This window comes from Dendropsophus ebraccatus, chromosome 15 (assembly GCF_027789765.1).
Source record: "Dendropsophus ebraccatus isolate aDenEbr1 chromosome 15, aDenEbr1.pat, whole genome shotgun sequence".
Classification (NCBI taxonomy): Eukaryota; Metazoa; Chordata; class Amphibia; order Anura; family Hylidae; genus Dendropsophus; species Dendropsophus ebraccatus.
The window spans coordinates 19074458-19098283 of record NC_091468.1 but is presented as its reverse complement, the minus strand read 5'-3'; the positions used below and the strand labels follow the sequence as shown (position 1 = coordinate 19098283).

Genomic DNA, 23826 nt, shown 5'->3' with positions numbered 1-23826 from the left:
GGGCATGACTGGTGCAATTCATATGATAAGTGTTCTGTCAGTAAAATTAAGGGCAAGCACCAATTTAAGAGCAGCAGGTTTCTAATCAGCTAGTGTTAGTGGAAGCCACTACCATATGTAAGTTATTAGATACAGGGGCAGCTTCTAGCAGATTAATCAACTAAATCTTTCTATGTATAAAATGTACTGTACCTGTGGTCTATGGCTGGCTTGTGATTCACACTCATTGTTACCAATAGTAGCACAGTGGCATTCAGCCATGTAGACTAGAATTCATGTTCATACATAATAAAAGCCCATTAGGCACACTCACAGTTTTTGTGTTTTACGGGGTGTACTCCAAAAACAAATCTCACCGTTGACACAATGCAAAAACAAACATGGCCGTATGCTTCGATACAAGACAGAACAAAGTGCTGCAGAATACAGGGGGGTAATCCACGCATTAAATAATCCATTAAAACATAAGCCTTCTCTCCGCAAACACAGGATAATTTAAGGTGCGTCTTCTCTAACCCCGGATTCACACCACCGCCAAATGTATCCAGAAGAAGTAGCATCTCAGACAATGTTTGTGTTTCTTTTGTTAATAAAAAAATGTATTCAAGTGTTGACTCACAAAACTCCTATGTAAACTGGTAAATCAATCTGCAACTAACTATAAGTCATCGTACTTAAACTGGGTGTTTGGAACAGTCATTCTTAATAAGCCACTGACTGAGAGGGTGCCAAGAGCAAGAGAGTGCCAAGATTGTATCCTCCACATTGTTCTCATTTCAGACGCTACCAACAAAAAGTATAGGAAGCATGCAATTCATTAAAGGGAACTCAATCTTATAACTACTTGGACAAAGCTTAGCCTAGTTAAGCTGTTATAATGTGGTTGGCTCCATCTTGTGAGTAAGACTTCCAAGAGCTAAGGGCCCATTGCCCTTGATACACTGCATAAAGCTACATGACTCAACATAAGCTTCACCCAAGTGGATGGTGCCATTAGCCTTCGAATGCAATGCAGAGCGTGAACCCTCTGTGTCATGTCCCTAACTGAACCCAGCCCTCTGTCCCTGCCTACTTGGACATACTGCCCTAAGCGACAGACCTCAACTGGGCGACAGTCTCTATGCTGCCAAGTGCAGGGCCAGTCAGGAAACATAGTCGAAAGTCCACGTCAGTAACAAGCTCAACTATCACAGACACAACTGACAGATCCCAGAAGGTTTAAATTAAGTGCCTGGGCACTGCCCCTACAGCTGATTGGTGTGGCCTCCTGGCTCTGCTATTGGCCTGTGTGACACACCAGCTGCACAGAGTGACTGGCTCACTCCAGAAACCTCTAGCAGAATGTCTCAATCGTTGTGGTCGAAAGCTTGGAGTGTTGCTCCATGCAGTCTGGAAGCTGACCAGGTAACGCTCAGGTTATTAAAAATGCTTTGGTGCCAGAACATGGTGTCCCACATTCATCCACCAGGACTATACATCTAATCTTCTATCGTCATGAGGGTCCCACACAAGCAAATGGTTGTAGTACACAAAGGGCACAAGCAGGCACTCATTCTAACAGAGGCTGATCATGTCTATCTGGCGGGTGCTCCCCGTCGCCTATACGAAGATATCCGTACACATTACTTCCAGTCCTTTCTTTGCCACTATCTTCAGACTCCTAGATTATGGAGATCCATACTATATATGAACTAAACTGAAGTAAGAAAGGCTCACAGGATTGGGACACGTTCCTGACGAGGGTGATCGTAATTGCTGAAACATGTTGGATCTTTGTGTCCTACACGAGCACCCGTACAGACAAAAGAGTGACGTCACTTGAAGTTTGTACTAACATCGGGGCCCTTAGGACGCTCGAAAACAGGATCACCCCAATTCTGCTATGATAGGCAGGGTGTCATAGAAGGAGGGTGTATCATGGGGCGAGTGCTTGTCTGCATTTCACAGCTACACACTTTGTGATACCCATCTGGCCAATATTTGCCGCCATTATACAACCTTGACCTATATATATTCTACCTGGCACAAACTCTCCAGGTGTTTGTGTTTTTTTTCACTGGTTTAATTTTTGTAGGTGTGATTTTATTGTAGTACAAATGATAGGTAACATAAGTTAGGTTTTAAAAAGGATTTTATTGCATGTAAAAAAGAAAAGTAAAGAACAGGGTTTCTTACCCCGAATCTAACTCTTATTTCAATCCATCGATTTAGCGCTAAGAAATAAGCTTTAGAAGCTATATGCAAATTAGGAGATAAAGTGCAGTGAATTCTCTTGTGCTGCAAAAACCCAGCAATGTTTGGCCCATCAAGCAGAGTAGTCATTTCCTTCTAGGCATAGGGGCATTAGTTAGGACAGAAGGGGCTGAACATTGCTTTGCGGGCTTTGTCTGCTAATTTGCATAAAACTTCTAAAGCTTAAAGGAGAATTCCAGCAAAATTTTTTATTAAAGTATTGTATTGCCCCCCAAAAGTTATACAAATTACCAATATACACTTATTATGGGAAATGCTTATAAAGTGCTTTTTTTCCCCCAGCGATTACTACTGCATCAAGGCTTCACTTCCTGGATAACATGGGGATGTCACTACCCGACTCCCAGAGCTGTGCGGGCTGTGGCTGCTGGAGAGGATGATGGCAGGGGGACACTGAGGGACACAGGGCACTGGAGGGACACTAAGCATCCCTCTGCCATCATCCTCTACAGCAGCCACAGCCAGCACAGCTCTGGGAGTCGGGTCGTGACATCACCATTTTATCCAGGAAGTTAAATTTTGATGCAGTAGTAATCGCAGGGGAAAATGCACTTTATAAGCATATAATGTACCTGAATTTTTTTTTCTTAAAAAGTACTATATAGCACAGTAACTAGATCTAACACACCAAAAAATTCACCATCCCGCATTTACTATAACACAAATCCGTTATTATCAAAGAAAAATACTCTACAAAACGTTTTATATATATATAAAAAAAAAATAATAATCTCATTCTATCTTTGAAGCGGTTTCATTTATTTTGCTCCCCACTGTGAGCCTTATCAGAAGGCCAAGTAGAAGTTTCCCTAGTTTATGATTAGGAAAGAATCTGATAGATTAGAAGACTCAATTGAAGTTGGACATAATAAGTATTACAGTATTACATGACATTAATCCTGCCATTCCATTACTTTCTCAATCATTGTGCAGAGACTAATTATTCTGAAGCCAGTGATCAGGAGAAAATAGAAACATACTTACACTGGGCTGGAGTAATCTCTTTATTGCATCAACAAGGCAAGCTCTGTACTGGTCCAGAAACAGGCTGACATGCAGAAAAGAACACATTGTGGATTACAAGGGGGGTTTGACATTTTAATGATACAAGAAAGACAAATATTAAACCAAGTGAATTCATTTAGTGGCGATAATGAGGCGTTTAACAATTCAATTAGTATCAAGTCATCTGCTAACTCGTCCAGTTACATAAGGGACCCAATGATTGGAGATGAGCAAAGTTGCCAAAAGTTTGGGCTCGCACATGCCCAAAGGATCGGCATCTGAATCCCGCTATCAGGAGGAGGAGCATGCAGCCTGAGGACTGCCTGGAAAACATGGATACAGCCATCACTGCCAATGACGATTCCCATCACTATTGGTCAATGTCCTTGAGATCATTAGATGAGTCCTCAAGGAGCACCAAGAGGTCAAGATATAAAGGGGTTTGCCCACAAAACAAACCTATCCTCTATCCACAGGAGTAAGTAATCTCATGTCCTCAGTCAACTCTTTAGGAAATATGAAAGCGTAATAGCTCATACATACCTACTGTATATAAGTATACTGATCATCCAAGACATATCAAATAATACTTATCATTATCCCCTTCGTGCTGCAGCTAGTTTGGGCCTTCATGACCAGGCTAATTTTTCAAAATCTGACCTGTCTCACTTTATGCTCTTATAGCTCAGTGATGCTTTAACGTATGCTAGCGATTCTGAGATTGTTTTTTCGTCACATATGGCACTTTATGTTAGTGGCAAAATTTGGTCACTACTTTGTGTGTTTTTTGTGAAAAACATCAAAATATCATGAAAAGTTTTAAAAATTAGCATTTTATGAACTTTGAAATTCTCTGCTTCTAAAAAAAGAAAGTCGTAGCACATAAATTAGTTACTAAGTCACATTACCAATATGTCTTCTTTATTCTGGCATAATTTGGTAAACATATTTTACTTTTTTAGGGTGTTATGGGGCTTAGAAATTTATCAGCAAATTATCACATTTTCGTGAAACTGATTTTTTTAGGGACCAGTTCTTTTTTTAAATGGATTTAGAAGTCTGGTATCCTGAAAACCCCCATAAGTGACCCCATTTTGGAAACTACACACCTTAAAGAATTAATCTAGGGGTATAATGAGCATTTTAACCCTACAGGGGCTGGAGGAAAGTATTCACAATTAGGCAGTAAAAAAATGGAAAATTTAAATTTTCCAATAATATATACGTTTAGATTAAAGTTTCTCATTTTCAAAAGGAATATGAGACAAAAAGCACCCCAAAATTTGTAATGCAGGTTCTCTTGAGTACAACGGTAACCCATATGTGGGCGTAAACCACTGTATGGGCACACTGCAGGGCTCAGAAGGAAGGGAGCGCCAATTACCTTTTCCAATGCAAATTTTGCTGAAGAAGTTTCTGAGCGCCAGGTGCGTTTGCAGTGCCCCTGTAGTGTCAGCAGAGAGAAAACTCCCCATAAGTCACCCCATTTTGGAAAGTGCACCCCTCAAAGAATGTGTGGTGTGTGGTGACCATTTTGACCCCACAGGTATTACAGGAAAGTATTCAAAAGAAGACAGTAAAAATGAAAAACTCGAATTCTTCCAATAATATGTTCGTTTAGTTTGAAATTTCTCAATTTCACGAGGAACAAGACGAAAAAAGTACCCCAAAATTTGTAACGCAGGTTCTCCTGAGTACAATGGTACCCCATATGTGGGCGTAAACCACTGCATGGGCACACAGGAGGGCTCAGAAGGAAAGGAGCGCCAATTAGCTTTGTCAATGCAGATTTTGCTGAAGAAGTTTCCGAGCGCCAGGTGCGTTTGCAGTGCCCCTGTAGTGCCAGCGGAGTAAAATCTCCCAATAAGTCACCCCATTTTGGAAAGTGCACCCCTCAAAGAATTTATTTTGGGGTGTGGTGAGCATTTTGACCCCACAGGTATTTGAGGAAAGTATTCAAAAGTAGACAGTAAAAATGAAAAACTCGAATTTTTCCAATAATATGTTCCTTTAGTTTGAAATTTCTCAATTTCACGAGAAACAGGAGAGAAATGTCACCCCAATATATGTAAAGCAGGTTCTCCTGAGTAGAACGGTACCCCATATGTGGGCATAAACCACTGCATGGGCACACAGCCGGGCTCAGAAGGGAAGGAGCGCCAATTTACAGGAGCAAAACCGCAGCTAGTAATGGTAATCAGAATAGCACAGTTACTAAAATAAGATAAAAAAAATGAGATTACAGGTAATGTGGGGTGGTTACGGGCAACCAGGGGTGGTTATGGGCAACCTGAGGTGGTTACAGGTAATCTGGGGTGGTTACGGACAACATGGGGTGGTCACGGGCAACCTGCTGTGGTTACGGCAACCTGGGGTGGTTACAGGCAACGTGGGGTGGTTACGGGCAACGTGCGGTGGTTACGGGCAACGTGCGGTGGTTACGGGTAATCTGGGGAGGGGTTAGGGGTAATTTGGGAGTAAACTGCAATTATTACTATAATAAAAAGTGTGTGTTTTATTTTTTTGTATGTTTGTCACTTTTTGTACTTTACATATTCATTTTCACTGTATTACTATGATTACTGTGATATTTTCTATCACAGTAATCATAGTTCAGTGACAGAGACCAAATTGGTCTCTGTCACTTTAAATTTTCAGAGTTGGCTGGTTGTGAAGCGCATGCGCACTTCATAACCAGCCAGGACGTCGAGGAGGACGGAGCTCCAGGAGCAGGTGAGTATATGGGGAAGGGGGGGGGGGTGACTGGGGGACGGGGGTGACAGGGGGGGTGGGGGGCGACTTGAGGGGTGGGGGGACATCACTTTTTATCCCCTGTCACCAATCATTCATGGTGACAGGGGATAAAAAGTGCCGGGAGCACATGGCACAAGCGATCAGCGGTATATAGTATATACCGCTGATCGCTTGTACCGAGACCCCACAGGGGGGGTCCCGATGACTGCCCCATGCTCTCCGCTACCTCCGGTGCCGGAGAGCATGGGGCTTTCATTCACTTTAACTTTTCCATCGCTGTGAACCGACATTAGTCGGTTCACAGCGATGGCGGCGGCCATCTTGGAAATGATGGCCACCGGGGGAGGGGGGGTTAGTGATCGCCCTACTAGGGGGGGCTGATCTGAGGTCTGGGGGACATTTATTTCATCTCCCCCCGCCGTAGATTCACGGCGGGGGGAGATGAAAGGCGGCGGCAGCACGGGTAATCCCCTTTACCGACGGCCTTATTCTCTGCCATCGCCGTAAAAAGCTGATGGCAGCAGAATAAGGACCATTAGTGACCGCCGTAAAAAGCCGTATCGGCGGTCACTAAGGGGTTATTATTGTTATTATATTGTTTGGATTTTTTGGCAACTTTTAAAGTGGTTGTCAGCCTTTTTTTTTATATACTCCTGCCCGTCCATATAAAACGATAAACATGTTATCCTTACCTGTCCGCTCTTCCTTGGTGCCCTCCTCTGGTGTCACTGGTGTCCCCTGTTGACTGCAGGGCCTCCACATCAGAGATGAACTCGTCTTAAGACTGACAGTGCGCTCAGCCAATCACTGCCTGGGACAGAACAGCCCTGCGGCCAGTGATTGGCTGAGAGGGCTGTCACTTCCGAGATGAGTTCGTTTCGGAAGTGGAGGCACTGTGATCAGCTGGAAAAAAATGCAAAACTAGAGGAGGACACCGAGAGTGTGCGGACAGGTAAGGATAACATGTTTATTGTTTTATATGGACGGGCAGGAGTATATTAAAGAAGGCTGACAACCCCTTTAAACAGACACACCTGAATTTTTTCCCACCATCACTTCTCCTGCAGGGTCATCTGTTTCATCCATATATTACTGCATCTGGGTCATGTAATTCCTGATTATCTACCATCTTGATTTTCAGATTTCAAACAGTATTCTTTCCCTTTCAAATCTACATTAATCCCATGATGTATCAGTAAAGAATCACATGGGTAACTAGTCCTTGCAGCTTCATCATATAGGTTCTGTTGGGCTGAGCAAAAAAACACATGGAATTTTTTGAGGGGATGGATAAAACCACATGACCCAAGTGAAGGAAACAATTCCAGAACAAAACTAGCTGGAAAAAAGAAATAAATAAAACGTACATAAAAAAAACCCATTTCATACATATATACACTACCGTCACCCAAACAATTTTGTGTTTTCCATGAAAAGTCACACTTATTCACCACCATACGTTGTGAAATGAATAGAAAATAGAGTCAAGACATTGACAAGGTTAGAAATAATGATTTGTATTTGAAATAACATTGTTTTTACATCAAACTTTGCTTTCGTCAAAGAATCCTCCTTTTGCAGCAATTACAGCATTGCACACCTTTGGCATTCTAGCTATTAACCTGTTGAGGTAAGCTGGAGAAATTGCACCCCACGCTTCTAGAAGCAGCTCCCACAAGTTGGATTGGTTGGGTGGGCACTTCTGGCGTACCATACGGTCAAGCTGCTCCCACAACAGCTCAATGGGGTTCAGATCTGGTGACTGCGCTGGCCACTCCATTACCGATAGAATACCAGCTGCTGCTTCTGCTGTAAATAGTTCTTGCACAATTTGGAGGTGTGTTTAGGGTCATTGTCCTGTTGTAGGATAAAATTGGCTCCAATCAAGGGCTGTCCACAGGGCATGGCATGGCGTTGCAAAATTGAGTGATAGCCTTCCTTATTCAGAATCCCTTTTACCCTGTACAAATCTCCCACCTTACCAGCACCAAAGCAACCCCAGACCATCACATTACCTCCACCATGCTTAACAGATGGCGTCAGGCATTCTTCCAGCATCTTTTCATTTGTTCTGCGTCTCACAAACGTTCTTCTTTGTGATCCAAACACCTCAAACTTGGATTCATCCGTCCACAACACTTTTTTCCAGTCTTCCTCTGTCCAATGTCTGTGTTCTTTTGCCCATCTTAATCTTTTTCTTTTATTGGCCAGTCTCAGATATGGCTTTTTCTTTGCCACTCTGCCCTGAAGCCCAAAATCCCTCAGCCACCTCTACACTGTGGATGTTGACACTGGTGTTTTGCGGGTACAATTTAATGAAGATGCCAGTTGGGGACCTGTGAGGCGTTTGTTTCTCAAACTAGAGACTCTAATGTGCTTATCTTCTTGCTTTTTGCAACGCGGCCTCCCACTTCTTTTTCTACTCTGGTTAGAGCCTGCTTGTGCTGACCTCTGAAGGGAGAAGTACACACCGTTGTAGGAAATCTTCAATTTCTTAGCAATTTCTCGCTTGGAATAGCCTCCATTTCTAAGAACAAGAATAGACTGTCGAGTTTCAGATGAAAGTTCTCTTTTTCTGGCCATTTTGAGCGTTTGATTGACCCCACAAATGTGATGCTCCAGAAACACAATCTGCTCAAAGGAAGGTCAGTTTTGTCGCTTCTGTAACGAGCTAGACTGTTTCCAGATGTGTGAAAATGATTGCACAAGGGTTTTCTAATCATCAAATAGCCTTCTGAGCCAATGAGCAAACACATTGTACCATTAGAACACTGGAGTGATAGTTGCTGGAAATGGGCCTCTATACACCTATGTAGATATTGCACCAAAAACCAGACATTTGCAGCTAGAATAGTCATTTACCACATTAGCAATGTATAGAGTGTATTTGTATTTATATTATCTGGGAATGCTTCTTTAACACCATTCATTCATGTGCCAGTTTTGTTTAACACAAAGTCTATGCTTCTTCTTATACTATTTTATCCTCCTTTTATGAGAAAATCGGTCTTTACGGTCCCATGTAGGCTTCCTTACATTGTATGTTTATTTTCAGTCACCATACCGACCAATTTAGACTCCCACTATTGTATACACAATATTGCAATATTCAGTATTAACTAGTCTTTTACATCCCATGCATAATCATGTTTTATTCATGTTTTATTGACTTTTAAATGTTCATCTATTAAGTAGAAAACCCTTACCTTTGTTATATATGAGCTATTATGTTTTTATGCAATTATTTATTTGCCTGAAATGATGAATTATATCTATTAACCTGTGGGTTTTATGCATCAATTGGTATTTCGATTCCATTATATATTTCAATGTTTTCTATGAGGCCACGTATAAAAAGCATATTTGATCTTTGACCTTAGCCTCATTGGAGCTGCTCTTTTGTATACATGGATAGTCTCTTGTCTGTATATGTACCAGCCAGGTAAAGAGTTTGGTACAAACTTGAATTGTTTTCCCATTGTACGCCGTATAATAATAATAATTCCTTATATTGTTATGAGTGCCCCACGCAAGGTCTTTTTGTTCCATATATTGTAATTTTGTAAATTGTAAATTGTAAATGTAAGAATTTTAATAATTTTTGAGTCTACAAGGAAAAACAAATATAAATATTTTTTTTATTTTAAAAATAAACGGTGGCTTCCACGTTACATAAATGCGTGTAAGTAGGTTGCCCAGCTTCAGTGCAGCATTAGGTTAAACTCTTGATGTATGAATCAGGTTAAGTGTACAAGAGCATTATATAACGGCACGAGCGACCGTAAGGAGATTTGATGCTCTGGAGTAACGTGCCGGGAAGATGAGAATTATGTTGGTTATCTTTATGAATGGTAAGAAGACAAAGCCCTTCTCGGCAAGTGCAGAGGTGAGCCGAGAGGGAGACAAGTCTCAGCTAAGATCCGAGATTGAGAGGCGCGTAGAATAAAACAACACCCGGAAAGACAAGTCAAGTCAGCAATATCCCCAGCAGACAAATTGGATGAAAGACTCAGAAGTAATTCAAGAAGCCTCAGCACAGCTGCTCAATAACAACGGAGAGGTAAAAGATGTCATTCCCTGAAAATAGTTAAGGATCTAGCTACTAGGTCATAATACGGCTTATTCAAGACCTCTGAGAGGTCATGACTTCTTATGCTAATGCCAGTATGTCGGTCAAGACGTTTTCAGAATTATAAGGCATTCTATCTACCTCTTATCTATCTGTCTATCTATATATCTGTTTGTCTGTCTATCTATCTATCTATCTAATGTTAATCTTACCAACTATCTATTTATCTGTCTTAGGATCTATCTTCCTATCTATCCGTTATAAAAATTTAAAATAAAAATGATGTGTACTTATTTTATGAAAAAACAGTAGATAAAAAAATTAGAGACCATAAGAAACACTTAAAGAGGACGTACCATTAGGTACATCCTCTTTAATATGACCCACAGATAGATCAGCACCGTCACGGGGAAGCCTTTGCAGCGGTCTTTTTTTTTTAACAGCGGCCCGGTTCCCGTGTACGGCGCTGTTCTATCCACGGGTACCGGGCCGGGGCTGAAGCACAGGAGGCGGGCCAGCACGTCCCCAGTGGGATTCTTAAAAAAATGGGCCGCGGCACCGGCTTCCCCGTGACGCCACCGTTCTATCAGTGGTCATATTAAAGAGGATGCAAAAAAAACTGCTGCTACCGTTGTGTTGCTGAGGTCAATCCATGTCCGGTCCTGGGCTCTCCTGGTGATATCCTTTTTATAAAAATACTCTTTTAATCCAGCGGTGCAATGTCAATGAGGCAGGGCCTGGCACACCTACGCCCTAGGCCTACAGCTCCTCTCTCTTCATGCTGCCGGCCCTTTTTCTGGGGCAGTTAAGGAGGTCAGCAAGAAGAGAGAGGTGCACAGGCCTAGGATGTAGATGCTGTAGGCCCCGCCTCATTGGCACTGCACCTTTTATAAAAAAGGACAGTACCAGAAGATATCTGGATCCTGAGACCGGATACACAATGAATGCGGAAATGCAACGGTACCAGTAGTTTGGGGGTGCCTACAGATTCGCTTTAATGCGGCACCTAAACTTAAATGCTACACTCATTGTAAGTCACCCTATAGTCACCCATCAGCTCCAGCTACCTGCATTACAGACTGGCCTACCCCATTGTTGCATTAAAGTGATACTGTCACTCCTTTTCAGGTAGGCGCCATTTTTGGCACCATAGGGGTCCTTCTTTAGGTCAAAAAATTCTTTCAAACATTGGTGAACAATGTCACTAAGGTGAACTTTTTGGCCATTGATTCCCCCCTCGGTGATCCTAATGCAGTAAGTGCCGTGACTCTGTCCACCAATGATTAAAAGCAATTTTTTGTTCATGTAAAGGAGGAGCAGGACACCTTTCTCAAAGAAATTTTTAGTACACACAGCAGGCAGAGTACCTGATGGTGCCTATCCAAGGAGGGTGACAGTATCACTTTAAGTCTCTAGATAAATGGTGGCTAAACCCACCGATTTTAGCAGGACTGGCCAACTATCTTATGTGTATGTGGCTCAGGGAAGAAACAGAGTGCTGCACATCACACCCATGGCTGATACTAGTGCCGCTTGGCTAAATAAAAAACACATCAGAATTTTGTGTATGAATTGATCAAGCCATACTGCCCCATGTACCTCGTGCCGGTATCTGATACACATGGGTCCCTACACTAAGTCCACACCGTGCCAGTCAGTGGCCACCAACCCCGCAGGCGTGCACAGCCAGGGAACGGGGGCCATGGGACGGCCCTGCGACCCCCATGCCACAGGACCAGACCCAAAAACACCACACCAGAACCCGGCCAGCACCGCCGGCGGAGAAGGTCGCCCCCAAGCAGCACAAGTCTGGATAAGGTATTGCGCTCACCATAGCTGCAGCAAACAGAATGGTGTGGAGTTAGCGTAGGGACCCGTGTGGACCAGAGGACCTGCGCGGTGGTACACGGGGCAATATGGCTTGATCAATTCATATACAGACACTCTGGTGTTGATTTTTAATATAGGCCTAGCGGCATTAGTATCAGCCATAGATGGGATGTGCAGCCGTTCCACTCTCTCCAGTTCGTGTTTCACAGTTCTCCCTCTCTGAACAGCTAGCACTCCTTTATAAGACCCACATGACCAAAATTGGCAGGATATGTCTGTGCTCACATGTCTGGACCCTATGTCTTCCCCATTCTGTGAGAGCAGCAATGGTAAGTGTAATACCATATCCATACTTGTGTTGTTTGGGGGCAGCCTTCCCCGCCGGTGGTGCTGGCTGGGTTTTGGTGGGGCTTTTTGGGTCTGGTCCTGTGACATTGGGGTTGCAGGGCCGTTCCATGGCTTCCCTTCCCTGCATGTGCACGCTTTGCGGGGTTGGCGGTCGCTGACCGACACGGTGTGGAGTTAGCGTAGGGACCCGTGTGGACCAGAGGACCTGCGCGGTGGTACACGGGGCAATATGGCTTGATCAATTCATATACAGACACTCTGGTGTTGATTTTCAATATAGGCCTAGCGGCATTAGTATCAGCCATAGATGGGATGTGCAACTCTCTCCAGTTCGTATCTTATGTGTATGTTGGGTTTTAACTGGTTGCTTGATCCTTTGGTTTGCAGGAACATAAGCTGTCAGACAAGCCTTGCAGCAGCTTACCGTTCTTCACTCATTAGATGTAAAAGATTGGGAGAGATAGATGTTGGCCGAAAGAGCGTTCAACGACAGCTATCGAAGGAGAACATCAAAAGAGTCAAAGTGTGGGTTTCCTCACGGTTCTCTGGTTTCCTTTTATTCTCCAAAAACATACTAATCAATGGATTTACTGGAACGGGTCATTGTGTGATTCCCTGATATATACAAATAAGGCTGTGAGCTCCAATAGGGACCTAAATGGTGACAATAACGGGGATATACACTTCAAAAGCAAAATAAAATTATAATATTGTAGTTGATAACCCGGGTATATGACTTTGCTGAAGAAAGTTTTTTACAGCCAACTATCTCCATCTTTGAGAACTCTATGTATTTTGATGAGTGAATGGTCAATGATTTACCACCCACCTAATGATTTCTTTTGAACTAACTAAAAAGGGATTTCTTCTCTACCGATGCAGCTTATATTTACCACCTATTCAGGCAATCCATTCCTCCACACACAGTGTAGTTCATAGTTCTCTTCTTCATCTCTCCACTGAATGCCAACCCACATAGCAGCTTTTCACACAGAGGGTAAGAATCCCTTACCGCCCATCAAAAGTCTATTCCATTTCCTCTGTCTGCTTTGGTGACTGCACTTATTCCTGCGTCAGTGTTTTCTTCACATCCGCCTATACAGTGTATCTTTCCAACGCTTTATACAGTTGTCATTCAGCGGAGACTAGAGTTCTAGAACGGGATCTACACCTCTCTCTCTGAATCGAGCTCTTATGCCGTTCTACCACAACTGATAACATAAGCATAAGAAACATAATAACCCTGCAGTATTTTACGCATGTAGCAGCTAAGTGTATCTGTGGATGCAAATAACTTCTTGAAAAGAAGTACTTGAGTCTTACGAGTGTTTGTGAATGTAAACATGGAAATATATGAATGCAATCATGTATATACATGAACCTCAATCTGCTTTTTTTTTTTGTACAGTGGCTTCATGAATAGACCTTGTTTTCATGTAAATGAGCACAGACTGTAAAACTGGCTCACTATTCAGACTGTCAGACAATACCACCCTTGCAGGAAAAAAAAATAAAGAATTTAATCAGGCACCTAATATACATGTGGGCACTGAGGCTGCTTTTCTAAAGAAAGTGGATCGTCAATTGACAGCAAAATATATCCCCCACGGAAATGTACAAAATACACAAATATAGAACCTAAAACGGGAACAAATATATAATATCCTTTTGGGGTACACAGCAAAAACTTTGCATTATTCTACTCTATTGATCCCCTACTAGTATCTCACCATAGGAACCAAGAGATATGACCATACGCATTGGCTAAAACATGACATATTAAAACATATCCTTATTCCCAATGACAAATAAACCTAGACTTTTATCTGAATATGTCCATAAGTTCTTATTTTTCAATGTATATATTTCCTTTTCAGTTTTGCATGCAGTTGGTTTCAAACTATTAAGGTCCCCATACATTTTATACTTATGTCGGCTGTCAGTATAAGGTGTCTCCCAAGGTTCCACCAACACAGAACATGAGAACATTCAGCTGTACTGAACATTCATGTGTATCGGGAGGACAGGAAGGATAACTATCGTTCAGTGGACAGTTGTTGAAGTGGTATGGCCACCTTCAATCAATCAATCACCTTACAACCTTGAAAGTAGGGCTATTATTGATAGCCCAATAATGGATAGGTGCCAGATAAAAGGCTAACGTCTATGATGGTGAGCATATGCAATGGTTTACCTCTCCTAACCAATACGAACCTATTTAAAAGAGCAGGATATTCTTTCATGATTTTAGTTTCAACGGCTTGTCCCATGGTCTGGTCATTGGCTTTATTAAAATGCCTTGCTACATCTTTAAGAACATAGTATCTCGGCAAGGTTTTATGCAAGAAACATCACTAGTCTAAAATGATATTCCAATTCTACACAGTTATGGCTTGATGACCACAATCAGGAGGGGAAACAGAGGACAGCCAGCAGCACCTACTGTATGTGGGGATCTCTCTAGGGCCGGCGTAAGCACCCAGCTAACCTGGGCAAGTGCCAGGGCCCACAGCACCTCTAGGGACCCAGTCTTGGTTCAGCTGCACAGGGGCCATGTGCTGTAATGTTCAGCCTGCTCACTGTAGTGCATGGTGAGCGGGCTGAACATCCAAAGACAGAGGAGAAGGAGCAGGACCTGTGAGCGTCCTAAACAGAAAGAGAGAGAGAGGGGTGAAGGATCCGCAGGCTCTCAACCTTATAGTGGGCAATCTCTGACTTTGAGCCTCTCTCTCCACTGTCACAGTCAAGTTGTTAAGTTGCCATTGGAAAGGAAGATGATCGACACTCTGGAAAGCAAATGGTCAATCTCAGAAGCTACATCTCAAGAACATGTTTCTACAGTGATGGGAAAGGAGAATGCAGAAAGGGGAAGTCGTGCAATTAAAGGCAGGAATCAGGCCCTAATTTACCCGGCAGGAATTGTGGTCTGGAACCATATGGAGTTCAGCTTTATCAAGATATACAAGAAAAGGCCTAAACATCATGCTTGTCAGTGTATTAAAGGGGTATTCCCCTCAAAACATTTATTATTTAATAAAATGTAGAAGCATACTTACATGCAGTTTTTAATATGCTTCTATTTTCGTTTTTCTACTAGGAACAGTTTGCCACCTTAATTCTTCCTCTCTATTGAAGAAATCCTCTCCTATCCTGGTTCTCTCCAACACGCTTCTCTCCTTCTCCCCCATCCATCGGAGACGGGGTCACGTGCTCCATGGGCTTGGTTAGCTAACCAATGAAGCTACCCAATGAAGCTAACCCAGCCCACAAGAAGAAGTCACAGTGACCACGTGGGCGGGTGACAGAAAATGTCATGCTACTGAAGGATGACTGGGATGCCGGCGGCCATGGGTGACACAGAATGTCATGCTGCTGGCTGGGGAGGATAACAGCAGGGAGATTATTGGGGGGGAAATGGGGGTTCCGGCGGCCGTGGGTGACACAGAATGTCATGCTGCTGCCCTGGCTGTGGAGAATGAGTGCTTGGTGGGGGCTGTGAGTGACAGAGCCGGATCCCCGGGCAGGAGTAGCGGGCGGAGCGGAGGATGACTGATCTCTGGGGACTGTGAGTGACGGGACCGGATCTCCTGGATAATGAACTTTGTCCCCCTGTGAGAGCAGAGTACCGGCGGGAGAAGGAGCTTGTCGGGTCATTGCATACAGAAGCGGCGTTAACCAGATCAGCAGTGAGGCTTTCAGCAGTGACCCGGCAAGCTCCTGCTGAAAGCCTCACTGCTGATCTGGTGAGTGCCGCTTCTGTATGCAATGACCCGGCAAGCTCCTTCTCCCGCCAGTACTCGGCTCTCACAGGGGGACAAAGTTCATTATTCAGGAGATTCGGCCCCGTCACTCACAGTCCCCAGAGATCAGTCATCCTCCGCTTTGCCTGCTACTCCAGGCCGGGATCCGGCCCTGAGCTGGAGTAGCGTGCGCAGTCACTCACAGCCTCCACAGCCTGCTGCAGAGAAAATGAATTTTGGGAACATCTCTCTCTGCAGCTAGTGACCCCCCCATGATCACTGTGTGCCAGCCCCCCATGATCACTGTGTGCCAGCCAGCCCCCCATGATCACTGTGTGCCAGCCAGCCCCCCATGATCACTGTGTGTGTCCTGTTGCACAGTAAACGCAGTCCTGTGTTTACTGTGCAATGCAGTAATTACCTGCAGTGGGCAGGAAGAAAGCAAAGGGGGCGGGTACAAAGGGTCCAGTCAGGGAGAAGCAATGCATGATGGGAAATGTAGTTTCTTATCTTGGTTATAGATGACTTTAAAAAAAAATTTTTAAACCGAGAACAGCAGCAACTAGAAAGACGGGAGACAGCTCAAAATTCTCAGGGGGACTTGGCGAGTAAGACCAGCTAGGTATGGGAGCATTTCATTTTTTTAGCTCTTGGGGTGAATACCCCTTTAACTCCAGAAAACAGAAGTAAATATATTGATATGTTCTGCCATACAAGTACTGACTCATTGATATTGATACATGCCATAGAAAGTATCAGAAAAAATAAATTAGACAATCGGGATGGCCTTATTATCCCTCTGTACAGATAAAATTACAGTATTAAAAAGCCATTAGCATTCGGCACTCTAAAATAATTTCTGCAAATTGGATGACGCGGTGTGAGTATCATGAGCAGAAGAAGATGGCAAATGCCAGAGTTGTTTTGATATTTGTGTGAAGAGCAAATTTAACTCTAAATCTGTTGGCAAGACCTTGCTTCACCCACGTAATCTGGAAAACATCCATATGTGAGCCTTGTCTAAGCCTATGAGAAGACTGTTGCCCTCCTGCTCATGTCCGCCAGCTCTCTGATCTGACTTTCATACTTAATCTGGTCTAATCCTACCGAGCATTAACTTCATCTGTGCAATGAAACCTGTAGTATCCATTCTAATATTTGGTGAGGAAGGCATTTACTAAATTACTTGCTGAAATCATATGGTGTTGTTTAGCTCTTTATTTTAATCAGATGATGCATCTCGGGGCACATTATCAGCGGTTTAACTGAAAACCAGAGTTTGTCTTTTTTTTTTTTTTTTTTTTTTTTTTACAAACAACAAACCTTACTGATATTAAAAAAAAATTACAAATGTTTTTATGTAACATATGTGAACATAAACAGAATTATACAGACTTACAGGCTTCAAGCTATGTTGACATAAAAGATAAAAAAAAATTGTAGTTGAAATTTTGACACACTAAATTCTTTAAACAGGAAAGGTTTTATTTTATTCTATTTGAAACTAGTTGATTTTATACTTTTAGGTTTTATTATATGTACTGTGTATACGATGATCAGCAACTACTTTAAAAGGGGTATTCCACTGAAATTAAACTTTTAAAATGTTGCTGCCAAATATTACAAACCGGTTATTCTTACTTTTTCACTCTCTCCCAGTGTCCTCCTGCATCATCTTCAGGTCCTGGCTGAACAATCCATCTCTATATCCGAGCTGGAGCTGCTCACCCAATCACCAAATGAGATGGGACAGTGCCGCAGCCAGTAATTGGCTGAGCGGTCTGTCACCCCCAAGACGAGTTAGGGCCCTATTCCACCGGACGATTATCGTTCAGATTATCGTTAAATCGTTCGAATCTAAACGATAATCGTTCGGTTGAAATGCAGTTAACGATTAACGACCGAACGAGAAATCGTTGATCGCTTTATAAGACCTGGACCTATTTTTATCGTTGCTCGTTCGCAAAACGTTCGCAAATCGTTCGCATTGAATAAGACATCGTTCGGTCGTTCGCAATAGATACGAACGCAATAGCGAAGAAATACGGAAGAAGAAACGATCGCAATTACGATCATAAGTAACGATTATCGTTCCATGGAAATGAGTGAACGTTTTCATGTCTTTCGCAATAGCGGTCGTTTGAGATCGTTAATCGTTAACGATTATGCTAACGATAATCGTCCGGTGGAATAGGGCCCTTAGTCTCGAAAGTGGAGGCAGGATCATTCAGCCGGGGCCCAAAGATGTAAGAGGGCGACGGGAGAGCACAGAAAAGTAAGAACAGGCTGTTAAGTATGTCTTCCCCAGAGGCCGCAACATATTATGGGGGAGATTTATAAAACATGGTGTAAAGTAGAATTGTCTTAGTTTCCCCCGGCAACCAATCTGATTCCACCATTCATTTTCCAAAGAATCTGTGAGGAATGTAAAGCAGAATGTGATTGGTTGCTAGGGGGCAACTGAGCCAGTTCTACTTTACACCTCTTTGATAAATCTTCCGCTAAGTGTTAAATTTTAGTGAAATACCCCTTTAACACTGAAAAGTAACGGGAATAACATTGATTTTCTGGTGTCAATGAAACCCGTGATAAGGTAAGATCCATTAGGCTGGATGCACATGGGCCTGCGAATATGAATCGGTATTATGGACAGTCCTGACCTGATGACCCGAACTATGAGATGTAAAATACACCCGAGTAAAGCTAGCCTTAAGCAGAGAGTGGTTGGTCTTCAAGTTGATATGTCGAAAACAGAAAAATTGTGCATGCGTAAGGATTTGAGGTACTTTTACAAAAGCAAAGTGGTGATGACGAGACAAGTGGGTCAGAGCAACTACAAAACAGCCGGTCTTGTAGGATGTTCCAGGTGTGTATAGCTACTTTAGAACAAATTGGTTAAAAAAAAAATAATGGACACGGCTACAATGGACACATAAACATCACAAATGGACCATGGAGCAATGGAAGAAGACCTGGTCTGTTGAATTCTTTCACATTATGTGGATGGCTGGGGCCACTCCTGGGAAAGACTAGGAACCAAGATGAACTATGGGGAGAAGACAAGCCAACAAATGGAGTGTGACGTTTTGGGCAATGTTCTGTTAGGAAACCTGGGTCCTGAGATTCATGTAGATTCTTACTAATGTCATGTTGCAAAAAATGTTTCTCTCTACATGGGAGCGGGATGCCTTCAGAGGCCTCTTTCACCATGGTAATGCCTCAGCCACACTGCAAATTCTGTTCAGCAATGGGTTGAGGAACATGACATGAAGCTGAAGGTGTTGAAATGGATTTAAAACTGCAATATGATTGAGTGTCTATCCATGGAGACCGTACATTACAAAGTACAAGACCTCTGACGTACCACTATAGGATATCACTATGTGGAGTCCATGCCTTGATGGTTCAGAGCTGTGCTGGCAGCACACGGGAAACCTACATGGGTTTAGGCAGGAGGTTTAAAGGTTATGGGTGATCCATCTATTTGTATATATAATAAAAATACAATGGGCCTCATTTAATGGTTTACAACAACCTTACACCTCAATGTTTTAGTTTTCCAAACTGGCAGATGTTTTATAGGGAAACTATCAGCCGCTTAGATGAATCTAACCTGCTGATAGCCCCCTAATGCACAGGGGGCGCAGGAGGAAAGTATGTCTGTTACCTTCATCCTCGGCACCGTTCCCGTGCAGTTCGTACGGTAGGTAAACTGTTAGGAGCACTGCCCCACTCCCATCGCACCAAGCTGGCCTGCATCTTCTAATGATAAAAATGGAGTGGGCAGCCAGGATCGGCGTGATGGGGGGGGGGGGGGGGGGGCAGGGCAGGGCTCCTAACAGTTCTCCTGGGCTAGATTCCTCTAACCTTCTGATAGTTGCCCGTTAATGTGTCACATGACAAAACTAAAACCAGACCTTCTCCTGGATGATTTTTAGAATGGGAAACCAGTCCAAAAAATGATGGTTTGTTTAATAAATATGTTGGTTATAGTAAGTTTTAAAAGTACATGCCCACTATTTGGTTTTAAAGCACAAAATGACTGGTGTGTCAGTTTTTTTAAATTTTCTTTTGGTTGCCATTAGTAGGTGTGGTGAAACAAGAAACAACGTCAAATTAATGACAGAAACACGTTGGTAAACAAGGCAAATATGTCTGAAAATTAGATGACCGATTTGAAACAATATCTAATTAAAAAAAAATATATATATATAATAACAATTTAAAAATGAAATTAATATGTAAAAATAAATTAAACTGGAATCTTAAAAAGATAAAAAAAATTAAATGAAAAGAAATATAGGGCACATCCTACTGTACCGCTCATTGCGAAATAAACAGTCATCTATTGAAAACCTATTAGAAGATGAGAAAAAAAAAATCTAGACCTTTCCAGTAATATATGTAAAACACAAGCAGGGCTGTGAATTAGACGACAATGGAGAAATGCTTGATTAATGCTATTTCTGTCAACTCCGGTGAAATAATACCTGTTCTCTTAATTACATGTTACAGTATGTCGTAGGATGATTTATCCAGAGAATAAAGAACATGATACAATGTTCCTCCCTATTACTTTGCCATTAATAACTGTCTACTTAACTTCAGCAGTCTTCAGAAATATCAGATATAATTTGCTTCTGATCTCGAGCGATTGACGTGCACAAGTTCCCGAGTTTGGCAAAGGCCTCGTATGTATTTAAAGCACTCTAAATAGCGATTAGAATTCGACTGAAGACCACGGATCACTCAAAGACGTTTTTCTTATACATGAATTATTCTGGACCCCACTTAAGATAGCTCGTGTCACAACACATTGTTACATCTTGTATCGTCTCCTTGCGCAACGTGATTTGGCCGATCACATTAATGCGAGGGGGGAAAAGAAAAAAAAAATTGCACAACCTTGCTTGTGCTAATATCAATAGTCAGATATTTAGTAACAAGTAAGTTAATTGAGCTGTTTGTGTTGATAAACTCCCTTTCCTTCAGACTGTTCCTCCCTGAACCATAATTATTTGCAATTTGCTTAAGTCGTCCATTTACTGATACGTCAAGCATGAAACAGAGGCAATTTCGCAAAATGGAAATGCTTCTCAAAATCAATCTTCGGGAAATAATGTGGTAGAAGTTACTCTCTGATAGAAGACTACCTCATGACTGTCACATAGAGATGAATATTAATTTGTTGAGGTTAAGGTGGTTTAGTGCTTCATTTGTTGACTTTGTTCAGCCGTCAGAGAGCAGAGCAGTGCAATTATTTCAACAAATCTATTTTTTTTTCCCCCGTTACGCTAGTTACCATTTTTTATGTACTTACCAGTCAGCACACATAACAATGTCAAAATGTCCTTCCAGTTGAGAGACATCTGTCTCATTATCCCATCGTAAAACGCTAAAGAAAGAAAGAAAAAAAAGAACAAAAAATTGTCAATTTAATTTTTTTTTTTTTGCATTTTATATCGAGAATATTTTTGTGACATTTACTTTCTTAGCGTTAAAAGCAAATAGGATGTTGCAAACATCTCGAGACCATTTATATCGGGTCCTTTGAGAATCAGGTGAGGAACAAGAGAAGGGAGAGTTTTTGAAATTTTTTTAAACATACTGTATGGCATAACATGGTCCACATGCAAAATCTGCTCCAGGTGTTAGACGTTCCCATCGATCCATACTAGCGTCTCAGCATTTATTTTTAATTTAAATGTCTTTTTATCGTATTAACTTTAGAAGGATTATGTACTTTATGTATCAAATATATTTTTACTCATTAAGTCTTCTTTCCGCTCCCTATGTCATCATCCACTGCCGTTCTTTGGCACAATCTTTAAAAAACAACTGTGAGACACTACTTTTCTTCTGAGGAAGGGACTGTGGGGAGAATCTATTGAAATCAGCGTATTACACACTGGTCTTTGCCGTAACAGTCAGCAGCGAAGAATTTATCGGACACCAGTCCTTTAATAAATGTGACAGCAATCGATCATGCTCTGAACATAGAAATCTACATTGGCCCAGAGCTAGCATAGATTTCCATCCATTTCTATGATTTATGCCAGGTCACTGCCAAGAATTGGGGATGAGGAACCTTCGGCCTTCCAGCTGTTGCAAAACTACAATTTCCATTATGCCTAGACAGAAATTGTAGTTTTGCAACAACTGTGGGGCCGATGGTTCCCCATCCTTGGTGTAAAGGTTTGTTTACACAGAGAAATTTATCTGACAGATTTTTTAAGCCAAAGCCAGGAATGGATTTGAAAAGAGGAGAAATCTCAGTCTTTCCTTTATGACCTGTTCTCTGTTTATAGTCTGTTCCTGGCTTTGGCTTCAAAAATCTGTCAGATAAAATTCTGTGTAAACGCACCCTAAACATACTAAATCTGGTGGGTGGGGGCCATCAACACAACCCTTTTACATCACACTCCTCCCACTTTATTAAATGCAGTAAGCTTGGTAAAAATTAGCCAGAAACTTTTTACAGATAAAAACTTGCATAAATTATTATTTATTTATTTATTTATAACACACCCTTAATTTTAGAGCTCTATACAATGCTTCATAAATTTCCCTCTTTATGCCCAAAGACACATTATGCAAATTTAACATTTCTTAAAGGGAACCTGTCAACCCCCAAGCCAGGACAGAGCCCGGCCGACCCCCCGGTGCAGACCCATATACTCACCGCATCCGAGAAGTCCCGCTCCTGGACCCGCTCCCGCCCCCGAGATCTCCGTCCGAAGCCATGCGCTCTCCCAGAGATGAGTCCAACGCCCATAGAGAATGACGGCACCAGGGGGTCGGCCGGGCTCTATCAGTTTGTATAACTTGGAACGATTGTGCCGTAAAGGGATGAGCAAATTGATTCAGCATGAATTGGATTCACACAAAATTTTAGAAAGAAATTGGATTAATCAGAATCCCTGTTCCTGAGCAGCATGGAGGTCATGCTGTATGCATCACAGCTTCCAATCACTGTACAGGGCCATACAAGATCAAAAAGAGTTTAGGCTATGTTCACACACAGTATTTTGCAACCAAAACCAGGAGTGGATTGAAAAAGAAGAAAGGCTATGTTCACACACTGTTAAAATTGAGTGGATGGCTGCCATTTAATGGCAAATAATTGCAGTTATTTGAAAAGAACAGCCGCTATTTGCCATTAAATGGAGGTCACCCACTCAACTTCAAGACTGGGGGGGGGGGGAGAGATTTATCAAACATGGTGTAAAGTGAAACTGGCTCAGTTGCCCCTAGCAACCAATCAGATCCCACCTTTCATTCCTCACAGACTCTTTGGAAATTGAAAGGTGGAATCCGATTGGTTGCTAGGGGCAACTGAGCCAGTTTCACTTTACATCAGTTGGATAGATCTCCCCCTGTGTGTTTTCAATCCACTACTGGTCTTGGTTGCAAAATACTGACCAAAATACTGAGCAAAAATACTGTGTGAACATAGCCTTAAAATAAAAAGCCTGTGGTTGGATTTCACCACTATTGGGCTGGTGTCCTCAATCATTAGATCTAACACTCTGTGACTTCTTTCAACAGGATTGAAATGACCTAGGGCAATGCATCCAAAAAACAGCAGAGTTCATATCTGAGGATATGCTGGCACACATTATTACAGAACTGGACTACAATCTACTCCAGCCAGAGTCCCGGCTCCTGTGCACATTTTGCACCAACAATCTAAATTTGTGACGAATCTTTTAGAATTAGACCAGAATTTTCTCCATATCCACCAATGCAAAGTTGGAACAGGGCATCCACCCACCAACCATGTGCCCCATATAAGATCAGGGTCTGGACGCTGCCCCTGCTCCAACT

The 23826-nt window shown here is 42.4% G+C and overlaps 1 protein-coding gene across 2 annotated transcripts in view; it reads right to left on the bottom strand.

The window, feature by feature from the left end:
• Positions 1–23826, bottom strand: part of CAMKMT (calmodulin-lysine N-methyltransferase) — a 373175-nt gene that overhangs the window by 77311 nt on the left and 272038 nt on the right. For both annotated transcript variants that reach the window (XM_069954667.1, XM_069954666.1), the window contains exons 8-9: positions 21320–21394; positions 3238–3301 (exon numbers count right to left, since the gene is read on the bottom strand). In XM_069954667.1, coding sequence (XP_069810768.1) covers positions 3238–3301; positions 21320–21394 — 139 coding nt within the window. The remainder of the gene's footprint in view (positions 1–3237; positions 3302–21319; positions 21395–23826) is intronic.